The 16,188-nt window shown below is 50.2% G+C and overlaps 1 protein-coding gene across 3 annotated transcripts in view; it reads right to left on the bottom strand.

The window, feature by feature from the left end:
• Window positions 1–13,309, bottom strand: part of SMS (spermine synthase) — a 60,753-nt gene extending 47,444 nt beyond the window's left edge. Inside the window, exon 1 of one of the 3 annotated variants that reach the window (XM_027096185.1) lies at window positions 13,217–13,309. Coding sequence is in view for 2 of the 3 variants with exons in the window: in XM_027096183.1 (XP_026951984.1) it covers window positions 2,793–2,841 (49 nt within the window). In the remaining variant the exon portion in view is untranslated. Of the gene's footprint in view, window positions 1–2,792; window positions 3,094–5,352; window positions 5,506–13,216 lie in introns of those variants that run through there. The other 2 variants (XM_027096184.1, XM_027096183.1) reach the window with 2 other exon arrangements.
• Between the last annotated feature and the right edge of the window lie 2,879 nt (window positions 13,310–16,188).

Consider the following 16,188-nt stretch of genomic DNA (forward strand, 5'->3'; position numbering starts at 1 on the left):
TCCCAAAACAGTTTTGTAGGGACTCAAGATCTAACACAGATGCATACATACATGTCCCCTTAGGATCTCTTTCTAGAATATTCACCTTGTCATCAAAACTTTCTCATCTTTGAAAACAAAAAACTTTCTCATCTTGAAGATCAAACAATCTGGGAATTAAGAGTAACTGGCTGGGGGACATCCCTGGTGGCGCAGTGGTTAAGAATCCGCCTGCCAATGGGCTTCCCTGGTGGCGCAGTGGTTAAGAATCCGCCTACCAATTCAGGGGACACGGGTTCGAGCCCTGGTCCGGGAAGATCCCACATGCTGCAGAGCAACAGAGCCGGTGCGCTACAACTGCTGAGCCTGCGCTCTAGAGCCTGTGACCCACATCTGAAGCCTGCACGCCTAGAGCCCGTGCTCCGCAACACGAGAAGCCACCGCAATGAGAAGCCCGCGCACCGCAACGAGAGAAAGCCTGCTCGCAGCAATGAAGACCCAACACAGCCAAAAATAAAATAAATAAATTTATTTAAAAAGAAAAAAAAGGATCCGCCTGCCAATGCAGGGGACATGCGTTCGATCCCTGGTCCGGGAGGATCCCGCATGCCACCGTGCGCCACAACTACTGAAGCCCGCGCGCCTAGAGCCCGTGCTCCGCAACAAGAGAAGCCACCGCAATGAGAAGCCCGCTCACCGCAACTAGAGAAAGCCTGCGCGCAGCAACGAAAACCCAACGCAGACAAGAAAAAAGAGTGACTGGGAATTCTCAATTATTTTTTACTTTCCCTTCACACGACTAAATTATTTGGATGCCACTTCCACACCTCGGCAACTTCGAACCCGCCAGCTTCTCCCGCTCCCTTCCAAAACTGCACGTCCATGGTTCTCTCTCCCTCTCTAGACGGTGCCTGCCCAAAATGTTCAAGTTCTCTCATTTTTTCTTCATGCAATTAAGGGAAGGTTTTCCCCACTTCTACAATAGAACACAGAAGTCCATTGGGAGCACCCATTTCAACAGACAACACCTGAATTTAGCTGCAAGCTGTTTAAGGCTTCAGGCAAGGACACTCAGGCTGAGGGAAGGGCAGGAATCTTCCGGCCTCATCGTTACCCTGCTTAGAGCCTGGAAAACTCACACTCAATAAGTACAGGTGAGCGCTCACACAAGACTGCCACCAGAAACTCAACTCAGCAGCTTAGTGGCTTTGAACCCCTATTTCTTCCTCAAGCCTCACCCTCCCAGTGAAACTGGCAGGCTAATTACTCAAGAAAACCTTTTACAGCTCCAATCACCATTTCATCTCCTGATTCTCCCCAGCCGCCTCCCTTCCCTCCAGCCTCACCTAAGAAAGGAGGGAACTAAGAAATGCTTTTTCTCCTAGTCACTTCCCCACCACCCAAATATGCTGATATTACTTCACAACCCTGTAACGTTTTCCAGCAACTCCATTAACATTAAAAGCCCTGGGGGATGGGGGTGCCCAACGAAGTGCGCCCTATCCTTCCCCCTTTTTACCACAGGGAAGAAGCAGCTCAGACAGGTTGAGAAATAAAGCCAAAGTCACAAGCAGAGCCAATCAACACAGGACAGAAAACTAGGTCTTGTCCAAATCCCTAAGGTCTTTTTTTTTTCCCCTCATCTTATGCCTTCGGAAATCCTTTAAACTGGGGAAGAACATGCAAAGTGAGTACTCAGAAGTTTAAAAAAAGGGGCAGGGGAGAAAGAAAGTGTAAAAGTAATGTTTTCAATGGTAACAGAAAAGGTGGCTCCAGCCAATTGGAGGAAGACGGTGAAAAAGCAAGACCTGGGTGAGACGCTCCAAGTGGGACAAACCGGAAGCGCAGATTCAAGTCTGCGGCACTCACAGGTTTAAAAGCCACCAAAGGGACTTCCCTGGCGGTCCAGGGGTTAAGACTCCGCACTCCCAATGCAGGGGGCACGGGTTCGATCCCTGGTCGGGAAACTAAGATCCCGCATGCCGCTGGGCCCGGCAAAAAAAAAAAAATCCACCAGAAAAAAGACCAGCAGTCCTACCCCTCCCCCTCCCCCTCCCCCTCCCCCTCCCCCCCCTTAGACGCACCCAGGAAAAAAGGATGCAAAATACCCTTCCTCTCCACAATTTCCGCAGTCAGTCCGGACTTTCCCAGCCCCCTGTTCTGGCCGGCTCGCAGTCTTCCGAGCCTCCCCGATTCGGAGACTTATAGTTCCCGCGCTGGGACTTCACCCCCCACCCAATAATAATATAATCATCGTTTCCTTTTCCCGTGCCCAGTCCCTTTCCGGGGGAATCTCTCCTACGCGGTCGCCTGAGAATTCTGCGAGCGCGGCGCGGTCCTGCCCCAGGCCCGGCTCACACGAGGGGAGCCCCCACCCCCGGGGGAATTTACCCGCCTCGGGGAACGGGGAAAGGTCCCGCGGGCGGGCCCCTCGCACGCCCCCCGCCCCACCCGGACTCTTCCTCCCGCGCCCAGGGCGCGAGGGGACCCCCGGCGGGGGCGGCCGAGCCCGCGAAGGGCGCGGGTGGGCGACCCGGGCCCCGGAGGGCGGCCCGGTCGGGGTCGAAGAGGGAGCCAGCGCGGCCCCCCCCCGGGCCCCGCGCTGCCGCCGGGACAGAGCGCGGCGGGAGCAAGAGCGCGGCCTCCACGCGGGCGCCGGTGCAAGCGACAGCCCGGGAGACGACAGCGCCGGGGCTGGGGCCGCGCGACCGTCCGCATTGTTCGGCCCGCGGCGCGCGCCCCGCCCGGCCCCGCCGGCCCCAACCCGCCCGGCGGCGGGAGCGACGGGGCAGGTGGCGGGCGCGCGCCCTCACCTTTGGTGCCGAGCATGAAGTCAAGGGTGCTGTGCCGTGCTGCTGCCATAGTGAGGCGAGGCCCTGGGCCATGCCTGGGGGAGGCGGCCGGGGAGACTGGGGGGCCGCGCGGCGTGTCAGGCTGCGGCCGGCGGGGAGTGCGCCGCGCCGGGGAGGCTGAGGGTAGGAGGTAGGAGGGACCGCGGGGAGCCACCCGGGGAGCGGGGGCGGGGTCGGGCCCGCCTCCGGGAGGGAGGAAGCGAGGACGCCCGCAGCCCCGAACTCCGAGCGCAGCGTGTGAGGCCGCGCTAAGGCAACTGTGGAAACGTGGGCGCCGTGCTCCCCGGCGTGCGTCACCAATGGCCGCGCCCCGCGCCGAGGATCTGGCGGGCGCTCCCGCCATCCGTTAGGTCACCTTAGGTTTAAACCACGCAGCACGACTTCCGGGGGGCCCACCCCCTGCGCTTCCCCCAGACCGGCCCCCCGAGCCCAGGCCCCTCTGATTTCCTGGCCAAGCCAAGAAAATAAAATGCTGGGAACCACCCTGGAGTCTAAAAGTACTGCCGCCTTTTCCTTAACTCTTCAAATGCTACAATTTAATCTATTAGAATTGTCATTTACATTATCTATAGCCAGGGCCGGCTCTGCGTTTCCGCACAGAACAGAAAGCTCTTGGGTATTCAACTTAGTTGCCTACGTTTTTGCGAAAAATGGGAATGGGGAAGAAGTGAGAGGAAAACGTTGTTAATGTTGACTTGAGAAATTACAGCTTCTAGAGTTGCTCGTCCACCACTGATGTCTACATTCGTGGCAGTGAACCTTTTCGCTGTGAGCTTGTCTTTGACTTCGGGGTTGTAGCTAGTGATCAACAAGATGCGACAAAGGAGAGAACATCAGTGTCTGGCCACTAAAGCCCTCTTTATGACACTGACAGTATCACTGGGCAAATGCCTCCATCATCCCATCAGTCCTCTGTGCCTCTCTAGGCACTCCCAGGCTCCTCAGGAATTGCTGTAATGGCTGGACAAAGTCTAGATCAGTGAACTCTTGTACCTCCACAAGCGCAGGAGGAACCTAGATATGAAGCTTAATTTCTCCTGCAAACAGTCCCTAGTGGCTGTTTTGCTGAGTCCTTCACCTTTCCACAGGAACTGGGCAGTGTCTTCACAAGTGTCCTTTAATAGACCATCCTGTTAAGAACCGGGGCCCCCTTTCAGCCCCCACATTAATTTTCTCCAGCCCAGGCCACCTGTTTGTTGCCCTGCATGTTTTCCTTTCTTCTGTGGATCCCAGGGTCCTCAATTTCCATAGCTCTTCTGCTATCTCAGCCTTCAGTCTCTATTCTTCAGACTGCAGCTCTTGCTTGCTTCCTGGGATGCTCTCCAGTTCTGGTCATTCCTCCGGAGTCAGGTCCCCGGGAACCCAGTTGTCCTTGTCTGCCACACTGCAGGGGCAGCAAGGCTCCACAGGCCTCCTCAGGCTCAGAACAGCCCTGCACTTGCTTTAACTTTCTGCTCTCGCTGTCTTGAAATTGTGAATGATTTTTGAACAAGGGGCCCCGTGTTTCCATTTTGTACTGGGCCTGCAAATTATGTAGCCGGTCCTGCTCAACAGCTTGTGTCCTCCAGGGCAGGTGGCAGTGGCCAGCGATAGTGCCCCGCCTTGCTTCTGCAGGTGCAAAATAGACAGAGATAAAAGTCCCTGAGATACTCTGCCATTAACTAATCAGAAAGCCACAACAAAACTCTAACGCTTCATAATGTTAGCACAGCATCAGAGATAAATGGGCCTTGAAATGGAGCCAGCATTGTTGGGTAATTTTAAGCATGTTCACAGTGCCTGTATTACCTATCAATGACACAATCCCGGTGAGACTGTTACAGGTAGGACATGGACAGGAATCAAGGGCTTGAGGCCTTTGTAAATACCTCCAACTGGGCTGTGAGTACCTATTTGGATTCTGGAACGTGTTCTCTTTGCCTGGGTTTTATAATCTAGGCCCCTGGCTTCAAGGCCTCTTAGAAGACAAATAATCACTTTGTTTGTGGGAATTGCTTGTGTTACAGTTGACCAGTGTATCCTCTGCAACTGTTATCACATCAGAGAAATCAGTAACTTATCCTGCAACAAAAAAGCAGAAGAGACTTACCCAACGCCAGCCTGCATTTCCTCATCAACAAAATCTTGGCAATGGTGAAAATGTAGATATCATGGATTAATGTCCTCTTACCTGCCCTCGTCTGCTCTTGGCCCAAAGGAGGCCTGAGACAGAGAAAAGCAGTACCTGGCATCCAGCAGGAGCTGGCCAGGTGCCCTCCTGTTGAACATAAACAATTCCCCACAACCCTGACATCAGACAAGGCCACTCTGTGACCAGGATAGGACGGAACAAAAACAAGACCACTCCATAATCATGTCAAAACACGGACAAAGCAGGAACTTGTCCAAACCACCAAAGTCACCCCAACGTCCCTGGGTCCTGGCTCCTAGAAGAGACTGCTGCTTCTTCACCAATCCCAGCCTTTGTCTGGTCTTCCCCGCTTCTCGGGCAAGAAGACTAAGACGCCTGATCAGGACTCACCCCCACTTCCTGACAACATCCAATCCAGAGCGACACCCGGCTTCCTTAAACGCTCCCCAAATCACCAGACACAGGCCCCACTGCTACGTGTGGTCCTTCGTGACCCCCTCTCGCTGTGATGCCCCGCGGGTCCCCGTGGCATACGGCTGTTCCATTGCAGGTGCTCCTGAGGACGGAGGGAGTGGCTGGAGGGTGGTGAAAATAAGCTGAAGTCAATACTTAGAGCGGAAAAGTGACCTCTTAGCAAAATCCTACTTGATGTTAGATATTACACTTATCCAAAACTCACATTCACATGGACCCATCTGCTTATTGGCAGTCAGGCCAACTTGCACGTCTGCAACAGTTTTTAAAAACTCAGAGAGGGGCTTCCCTGGTGGCACAGTGGTTGAGAGTCCGCCTGCCGATGCAGGGGACACGGGTTCGTGCCCCGGTCCGGGAAGATCCCACATGCTGCAGAGCGGCTGGGGCCGTGAGCCATGGCCGCTGAGCCTGCGCTTCCGGAGCCTGTGCTCTGCAACGGGAGAGGCCACAACAGTGAGAGGCCCGCATATCGCAAAAAACAAACAAAAACCTCAGATAAAGAGCCACACTGTCCTGCACAGTTAGCAACAATAACTACCTCCTGGTAAGAAGAGAATGGAAAACAGAAGAGATTTCTGTTAAAAAGGAGAAGACAGTGGCCATGGCAGGGAAGTTGGGGTGCTATCTGGAAACTTCCCCAGCTGAAAGAATGCACAGGCCATTCTATGGGGCTGCAGTCCAAACCTCTCTTGTGAAGAGAGGTGGGGGGGAGGCAGGGGCGAGCGCTACCCAGTAGCCGTTTGTTCTACTGTTTTGTTTTTTGCTTTTTCACCAGTTCACTTGGGACCCTAGGAGACATTCTGCCTCCCTGCCCCCTGTGTGCAGCTGTGGTGAAATCACTTCCTCTCTTAAAAAAAAAAAAAAAAAAGAACTGGCCTTAGCTGTTTGTTAGGGTTACAATGTCTGACAGATATCTGGATCACTCCCCCACCATTTCTCAGATGAATGTGGGCCTGGCCTAGCTAGTTAAACACGGTTTAAATTTCTGATTAAAAAGAGCGTATAACCAAGAGGGGCCTGGAATCTTTGATACAACGATTCTCAACTTTGGCTGCAGACTGGAATCACCTAGGGAGCGTTAAAAGCTATTGCTGCTACCTGGGCCCGGACTCAGGTGCAGCTCAGGCATTGGATTGTTAAAATAAATATATAAAAACCCGGGAGGCCTGCCGGTTTGAACCGCAGCCCCGCACGCGGAGGTCGATGAGGCAGGCGCCTAAGGGCCGGCGATTCGCCGTGGGAGACGGCGCGGGAGCGCGGCATGGAGGGCCTGGCCTAGCTGGGGCTCGTGGCCCTGCGTCATCTGGCTGCGACGCGGGTCCTGCGCACGCTGCGGGGCTGCAGCCCCCGGGCGGTGAGCACCCAAGGGGCCGGGAGGCGAGCCGGGGACCCCAGGTGGGTGTGGGCATCGTGTCCACAGCCAGCGTCCCCGAAGCCGCGCTCGGGCCATGATCACTCGGTGAAGCTGCGCTGCGACACCGCGGCCGACTTCTTCCCGCGCTGTGAGGACCTGTGCGCGCTGCAGGACTCAGTGCCTCTGCCTGCCTTGCGCGCTTCCCTGCGGGAGGGCCTGCTGGAGTTAACGGCGACCGCCTCCGCGGGGTAGACTGGGCGCCGCTCCTGAGCACCCTCTGCCCCTGATCTGTATCCAGAGCTTCTTCCAGCCACGGCTGGGCGAGACAGTTATTTGTCAAGGTGTAAAGAACTCTATCACTTTTAAGACAGTAAACTTCACGGGGTGTAATCTGACATGGCAGGGAGCAGATCACATGGCCAAGACCTTAAAGTATCTGACTACCAGAAGGCATGAAGAAACCTGGGCTGAGAATCTCCATTCCAGGAGACCTGATCTTGACTGTATGGCTGGTTTGAGACGCATCGCTCCGAACTGCGACATGCTCATGGGTGACCTGGGTGCAAGTGCTTCTGCAGAATCTCTTAGGATTTGTGGCTTGGAGGACTCTTCCACACGTGAGAAAATGAGAGTTGTCTATATGTTAAATCTGTAGAGTTAGCAAGTGACCTTTTGTCTTTCATCAAAAGCACTGGACCTGCTGCAGTGTGGCCTCACCAGTGAAGGAGCAAAGGCTTTACTAAAGGCCCTTGAAACCAATGGAACTCTGCTCGTTCTGGATGTAAGAAAAAATCCACTTGTTGTACCAGTGGATAACTTCTCCATCGGTGAAGGAACCATCCAAAGCTGCTAGACAGAAGAAGAGAATTCTAATTTTGGAAAGTGGTCGAAAAGGAAAAGCTACTATTAGAATTGATGTCCAGTGGAGCCCCAGAATAGAAGCAAGATGAATATTCCATTTCACATTGGCAACACCAAAGGAGATGATGCTTTAGAAAAAAGATTTGTCGACAAAGCTCTTGAACTCAATATGATCTCCCTGAAAGGGCATAGAGAACAGCAAAACATCCACAGCTATCCCAAGCTGTTGAAACTTAACCTTAATTCTGACTTGAACTGGAAGCTTTTAAAAAGTCTTCTCTTGCTTTTCTACCAAATTCCAGCTACTGTTGTCTTTGCTGCTACTTTTTCTGCCTAGATCTCATATTCAAAGCTGCCTATGGGTTTAATTATATGCAAATTGCAGGTTGTTGTTTTTAGAGACACACAGACACACAGCATGGAGGGTGGGTGGGGCCCTCTAGGTGCTGAATTTTGATCCTTTGCAAGATGACAGCAGTGGGGTCTTCTGGACTTTCTTTATACGGTTATTCTCATAAAGCGATAAAAGTGACTTACTATATGTTTATATAGCAAGGTCTGTTTTTAATACCAAATAGTTTATATCTCTATGCATTTATATCTCTGTGCCTTTATATTTCTAATAATACGGTTCTTGTTGGTATATGTTGAGACTTTGAGAATTTGTTAGGATCCTTGACCTTGTGCATTAGAGTGTTACGTTCTCAACAGTTGTGTGCCTCCCCTTCCCCCTCCCCTCTCCCTTTTTAAGCTGCTTCACAAGATTTGGAAGCTCCCTGATTCACTTTTACTTTCCTTTCAGTGGGTAGAAGAACGGTTGGTTGGTTGGTTGGTTGGTTTTGTTTTTCAGTTATGCTGTTAAACTAAAAATCTGTGTTAAATTCCCTTACTGTTTCTTCACGTGACTGTTCTCTTTCTGGTGTTTGACCAGTGATGCCGTGAGTTCGGGAAGATTTTTGCTGAAGAGTCTTTTCCCCTATTGTTCATCCATTGTCAGTGTTTTATGTTGACCGTGTGAAGGACATTAAAGTCCTAAAACATCTTAAAGAAAAAAACAAAAACAAACAAAAAAAACCCGGGAGATTCCAGTGCAAAGTGAAGAGTGCCTCTGCCAAACCCCAAAGCAGTGTGAACCCCAATAGATAAAGCCATGAGGCTGGCTCTGATACAAGTAAATAAATACATTTTAAAAGCGAGAAAGGGCTTCCCTGGTGGCACAGTGGTTGAGAGTCTGCCTGCCGATGCAGGGGACACGGGTTCATGCCCCGGTCCTGGAAGATCCCACATACCGCACAGCGGCTGGGCCCGTGAGCCATGGCCGCTGAACCTGTGCATCCGGAGCCTGTGCTTCGCAACGGGAGAGGTCGCAACAGTGAGAGGCCCGCGTACTGCAAAAAAAAAATAATAATAATAAAATAAAATAAAATAAAAGCGAGAAAATAACAAGTGTTGGGGAGGATGTGGAGGAATTTCTGGTGGGAATGTCAAATAGCACAGCCACTGTGGAAAACAGTTCGGTAGTTCCTCAAAACGTTAAACAGTTACCATGTAACCCAGCAATTCCCCTCTTGGGTGTATACCCAAGAGAATGGAAAACAGGTGTTCAAACAAAAACTTGTACACAAATGTTTATGGCAGCACTATTTACAATGGCAAAAAGGTGGAAACAACCAAATTTCCATCCACAGATGAATGGATAAACAAACTATTTTCAGCCACAAAAAGGAATGAAGTACTGATACATGGCACAACATAGGTGAACCTCAAAAACATTATGCTAAGTGGAAGAAGCTAGTCACAAAAGGACAAATACTGTATGATTCCACTAGAAATGTCCAGAATAGGTAAATCCATAGAGACAGAAATTGGGTTAGTGCTTGCCAGGGGCTGGGAGAAGGAAGGAAGTGAAGTGACTGCTTAATGGGTATAGGGTTTCCTATTGGGGGGGATGAAAATGTCTTGGAATTACATACAGTTACCCCAAATTGTAAATGTACTAAATGCCGGTGAATTTTTCACTGTAAAATGGCTACTTCCATGTTATGTACATCTTACCTCAATTAAAAAAAAAAAAAAAGACATGTAGCCAAACCAAGTTTGTAAGGTAAAGCTGTATAGAAATTTTTATTAAGTGAACTTCATCACCTATAGCAAATTCCAAGTAAATGCCTGATGGGGTGGACTTGAAGTGAGATGTTTGCAAAAAGGAGCAAATTGAAGGCAGCTGCGAAACCAGCCTCATCGTTGTGGTTTTCCCAGAGAGAAGCATTCTTCAGCCTCTCAGCCTCGAATGCTAACTTATTTAATCCTTACAATAGCCCTAAGAGGTAGGTGCAATTATCCCCATTTTACAAATGGATTAACTGAGGCACAAAGAGGTTAGGTAGCTATAAAGTGCTGGAGCCAGGACTCAAACCCAGGCAGGTGGTTCCAGTGTCTGGCTAGTCAACCCTTCATGGTGCTGCCTCTGATTGCCCTGCCTGTTGTCTCAAAGTGTCCCCACTTTTCTTTCTTTCTTTCTTTTTTTTTTGCAGTACGCGGGCCTCTCACTGCCGTGGCCTCTCCCACTGCGGAGCATAGGCTCCGGACGCGCAGGCTCAGCGGCCATGGCTCACGGGCCCAGCCGCTCCGCGGCATATGGGATCTTCCCGGACCGGGGCACGAACCCGTGTCCCCTGCATCGGCAGGCGGACTCTCAACCACTGCGCCACCAGGGAAGCCCCCCCCACTTTTCTTATAACTCCCCAAACCGGAGGTGTGTGAGTCTGCCCGCCTCCCACCAGCAGGCGCCCCCTCCCAGTCACGGAGTGTGTGATTGGAGAGGGTGTCCTGCTCCCCTCCTCTCTGGAGCCATTGCCTATCTCCACCAATTTCTGGGCTGAACCCCTACCCAATCTCTTACTAGCTGTGTGACAGTGAATGGTTCACCAACCTCTCTGTGCCTGTTTCCCCTCTCTGTAAAATGGAGCTAATAACAGTAGAGCTGTTGTGAGGATTAAATGAATAACTATATGACAAGCGTAGAGGGCAGTATCTGACACCTGACAAGTATTCAATAAATGGCTATGCTGATGAGGATGTTTGATATTATTACTAAGGCACACCCTACTCTGGGCACTGAGCTCCTTCAGGACTCTTGACTTTTCATCCTTGGGTTCCCAGTTCTTAGCACTGTGCCTGGCACACAGCAGGTGCTCCATATCTGTGTCCTTTGAAATGAACTGAGGAATAGAGCATCATGCTCAACACCCCAAAGGACCCCAAGCAGAGACCCAGTTCTCAGGAGTCCTATGTCGGGAAAGGAAGATGATGGTGACAGCCAACCCACTCTGTTCCCCACTCTGGACTTCCCCACTCTCTTCCCAGTCATTCAACTCTACAGTTGGCCCTCCAAATCCGTGCGTTCCGCATCTGTAGATTCAACCAACCTCAGATTGAAAATATTAAAAAAACAAATTCCAGGGCTTCCCTGGTGGCGCAGTGGTTGAGAGTCCGCCTGCCGATGCGGGGGACATGGGTTCGTGCCCCGGTCCAGGGGAAACCCACATGCCGCGGAGCGGCTGGGTTCGTGAGCCATGGCCGCTGAGCCTGCGCGTCCGGAGCCTGTGCTCCGCAACAGGAGAGGCCACAACAGTGAGAGGCCCGCATACCGGAAAAAAAAAAAAATCCATAAAGTCCCTAAAAACAAAACTCAAATTTCCCTCTGGCAACTATTTACATAGCATATACATTGTATTTATAATTATTTACATAGTATTTACATTATATTAGGTATTATAAGTAACCAAGTAATAACCGAGGGAATTCCCTGGTGGTTAAGACTCCGCACTTTCACTGCCAATGGCCCAGGTTCGATCCCTAGTTGGGGAAATAAGATCCTACAAGCCTTGGGGCACGCCCCCCCAAAAAAACAAAAAGTAACCGAGAGACGGTTTTAAGTATACTAGAGGGTATGCCCAGGTTGGTTAAATGGAAACACTAGGCCATTTTATACGAGGGAATTGAGCATCCTCAGATTTTGCTGAGGGGGGGGGGTGTCCTGGAACCAATCCTCTACAGATACCGGGGCAAACTGTATTCCTGACCCCCAGGGTGCCAGGCAGTTCACAGCCCATTCAGAACCTCCTTAAGAGTTTGTTGGTAGAACCCTCTGGATGATTATTTAAGAAAAATAAATGACAAAATAGGTTTTCTGCAAGACATTTCAAGCCAGCACCCCGAGTGCCAGTCATAATCCTCATTTGTGTCCCCGCTGACCCTTTTAGAATTAGCATGTAGAACACAAAAGGATGAGAAGCAGATTCCTATTATTACCTGCAGCCACTTTCCTCACCCTTGCAGAATCGCAGTGCCCTGAGATATGTCCACACACCGCCCGCCCCACCAAAGGGTTCCTCCAGTTTGAGAAAGCCTGACTTAGAGGGAAGATTGGCAGCCTGAGGCTCCATCACTCAGCCCAGAGAAGACACACTGGTCCAGGCTTTCTTAAGAGAATCTCCACTTGAGACTCTTTACAAAGCCCACATTGCTCCAAGTAAAATGCTGTCCAACCCATTCCACTTCCTTCTTTCCTCTCATTTCCAACAAAGAATGGCGCATTAGGGGGAGGGGAGACTGAAGTGTTGTAAGGCATTACTTAACCGCCTATGTTCAAATAATGACACAATCAAAATTGTTACCAAAGCAAATAATAGAGCATGTTTTGGTCCCAAAAGTAATGCCCTGGCTTCTCATCTGAAGGCAGCATTTCCTACAGCTATACGCAAAGATGTGACTAAATTCTCAACTGTTAGTGCTAGTTAAATATATACTTTTCTGTTGTAAAACAACTATACTTCGATTAAAAAATTATGATATATATATAAATATATATGTTTTTTATTTTATTTTTTTTCTGTAACATTGATTCTTTACTTCCTCAGTCTCTAGAGAGGCAGCCTGCAGAATGGTTAGGATCGGGGGGCCTGGATCCTAATTCTAATTCTCCCATTTCCTTGCAGGTGACCTTTGGCAAATGATCTAATTTTTCTAACTTTCTTTATCTGTGAAGGAAGTAACACAACAGCACGTCTTTCACACGATTGTTCTGAGAATTAAATAAATTAATAGAAGTATAGCACTTCAACAGTGCCTGGCACATAGAACACACCATGGAACGATTAGTTATTATTATTAGTGAGTTAAGACTTATGTTTAACTGGTAGTTTCCTTTGCCCCAGTCCAAATGGTGAGTACCTGGGGTTTACAGGGCAACTCCCATTTCAGTTAACATTTCCCTAGAGTAGAGCTAAAAGATTTCCAAAGCCCACAGAGGGTCCACTTGTTTTAAATGTATTTGATACAACTCAACAGTCAGAGGTAGTCCCAGAAGCTGATTGCAGTGGGGTTGGATATGAGCCGCCATTGGACAGCACCATGCTCTTTCACCTGCCGGACACTTGGGTCTTTGTCCTCACCTGAAACACCTCCTTTCTCCAGTGGAAAAGCCCACGCATGAGCACTGAAGGTCCAGCTCAGGTGCCACACCTGATCCAGCCAGAGCTGATTGCTCGTTTCCTTGCTCACCTGTGTTCCCACAGCACAGCAGTCAGCTCCCCAGTGAAGAACTTTCCACCTCGCATTAGTGGCAGCATGCTAGCGCCCCTCCAACTGGACCTAGTTTCTCTCCAGCCAACACTTCTTCCCTAATGGGACAAAAATCCAGAAAGTTTGAGGAACCAGCTCAAGTTTACATGCTTCTTAGTGAAATGAAGGCTCAGGGACCAGGACTGTAAGCAGGTAGGATAGGGAGTCCCCAGAGAAAGAGAACCAGGCACAGCTTTCTTGACATAAGAGAAACCATCTTTGGCCTAAGCCATTTTGTGATCTAAGCCTGGCCACAGTGCTTGCCCTTGAACAGGTCTCAGTAATTAATGATTTTAAGGGAAGTGAGGGAATGCAGGAACAAAGGAAAAACAGTCAAGAAACAATAGTTCAGAGATAAAACAGTCCTAGTTCCTCCTTAAGGGATATACATAACAATCTGATACATATCTTTGAGTTCTGTGGGAACTAAGACCCCCCACCCAGATGGAGAATGGAATGAGGATGTTGACCTTTTCTGACCCTTAAGACTTCGATCAACTACAGCTTGGACTCTGTCAACCTTTACCCCAATTCTATGCTATAGTCTCCTCTGCCCAAACCCCTTCAAAAATATGCATGTACCCTTAGCTTAAAACTTACCCAGTTTTGGTGTTTGGGGAGACACTGCTTTGGGAAAGATCCTCAGTGTTCTCCTTACTTGATGCAAGTAGTTAATCCTTCCTTCTCCCAATCAACCTGTTGTAGGAAAGGGGTCCCTTCCAGGGTCTGAGAGTGGGCTCTTGTCTAACACTTGGAAATGAACTGTCCAAGGAGACACATGTGCTGACAAAGCAAGAGACTTTATTGGGAAGGGGCGCCCGGGCGGAGAGCAGCAGGGTCAGGGAACCCAGGAGAACTGCTCTGCTATGTGGCTCGCAGCCTCGGGTTTTATGGTAATAGGGTTAGTTTCCTGGTTGTCTCTGGCCAATCACTCTGACTCAGGGTCCTTCCTGGTGGCGTGTGCATCACTCAGCCAGGATGGATTCCAGCAAGAAGGATTCTGGGAGGTTGGTAGGACATATGGACTGGTGTCTCCTCTCTCCTTTTGACCTTTCCCAAATTCTTCTGGTTGGTGGTAGCTTGTTAGTTCCACATTCCTTACCAGGACCTCCTGTTGTAAAAGAACTCATGTAAGTGGTTACTATGGTGCCTGGCTAGGGCGGGTGGTTTCAGTCAGTGGTTCCCCTAACAACTCCCCCAGAGAGACTTCATACTCAAGATACTTCTTGGGAATTGGGGCAGAGGTCTCTTTCTTCTGTAACTACTTCCTGATGAGAGTGGGTGTAGTCCTGCCTAGTGGAATAGAAGTCTTTCTCCACCTGATTGATTGATTGATTGATTGATCCGCATTGGGTCTTCGTTGCTGCATGCGGGCTTTCTCTAGTTGCGGCAAGTGGGGGCTACTGTTTGTTGCGGTGCACAGGCTTCTCATTGCCATGGCTTCTCTTGTTGCAGAACACGGGCTCTAGATGTATGGGCTTCAGTAGTTTCAGGACACAGGCTCAGTAGTTATGGCGTGCAGGCTCTAGGGTGCACAGACTTCAGTAGTTGTGGCTCGCAGGCTCTAGAGCACAGGCTCAGTAGTTGTGGCACACAGGCTTAGCTGCTCCACGGCATGTGGGATCTTCCTGGACCAGGGATCAAACCCGTGTCTCCTGCATTGGCAGGTGGATTCTTAAGCACTGTGCCACCAGGGAAGTCCCACTCTCTCCACCTGATTTAAATCGAGGTATTCTGTGCCCCAAATCAGCATTCACCCTCATAGTAACAACAGTTTAGCCTGAAACTGTTGGACCCTATCAGAGATGAACCTTGTTAGCAGCTGAAATAGACAAGGGCCAAACAGGAGGCTGAACAGGATGGTCATTGCCGGGCCCAGAAAAGGAAGGCAAAATTTGGGGTGAGAGCTGCAGTGTCTGTGACTTTTTTCTGATCAGTTGGTAGTGAGGTAACAGGGCGGTGCTCCAAGAGTCTTGTGCTCAGCCTGAAGTTACCATGCTTCACCTGGGTGGGGGCCTTAGTTCCTGCAGAAGAACTCAGAGAGATTGTTATGCATACTCCTTGAGGAGGAACCAGGACCCCGCCCTAAGGCCATACCATCACTTGACTGTTCCTCCCCTGTTTCTATATATCCCCACCATTCCCTGATTAGCAACTGTTTGAATCTGCTCTTTGGAACTCAGGGAAGGTCAAGGAGGCTGAATGAAGCCTATTCCTACAAACAAGAAATAGGGGACACAGAAAGGATTTGTACTCCAGAGCCAACAGAGTCCTGCTCAGTTTCAATTCAGGGAACTGGGGTACAACAACTCTGGCCACTCCCTGCTAAAAGGGGGACTAGTCCCGCCTCAATTTGGAAAATAGACACCGAGTTGGAAATATTCCTGAGTTCCAAGTCCTGGATCTGAGTCTTGTATGATTAAAATCTCAATCCCCTAGGGCCTGCATGCCACAACTACTGAGCCTGAGTGCTGCAACTACTGAAGCCCACGCACCTAGAGCGCGTGCTCCGCAACAAGAGAAGCCACCGCACTAAGAAGCCTGCGCACCGCAACGAAAAGTAGCCCCTGCTCGTCACAACTAGAGAAAGCCCACGCGCAGCAACAAAGACCCAAAACAGCCAAAAATAAATTAAAAAAAAAATTAAAATCTCAATCCCTTGGTCCGCCATTTTGGTGTAACAGACCCAATTAGAAGTAGTTGGGGACTTCCCTGGTGGTGCAGTGGTTAAGAATCTGCCTGCCAACGCAGGGGATGTGGGTTCAAGCCCTGGTTCAGGAAGGTCCCACATGCCGCAGAGCAACTAAGCCCGTGCGTCACAACTAATGAGCCTGTGCTCTAGAGCCCATGAGCCACAACTACTGAGCCCACGTGCCACAACTATTGAAGCCCATGCACCTAGAGCCTGTGCT

Source organism: Aethalodelphis obliquidens, unplaced genomic scaffold (assembly GCF_003676395.1).
Source record: "Aethalodelphis obliquidens isolate GAN/ISIS:26980383/991018 unplaced genomic scaffold, ASM367639v1 scaffold99, whole genome shotgun sequence".
NCBI classification, from domain to species: Eukaryota; Metazoa; Chordata; class Mammalia; order Artiodactyla; family Delphinidae; genus Aethalodelphis; species Aethalodelphis obliquidens.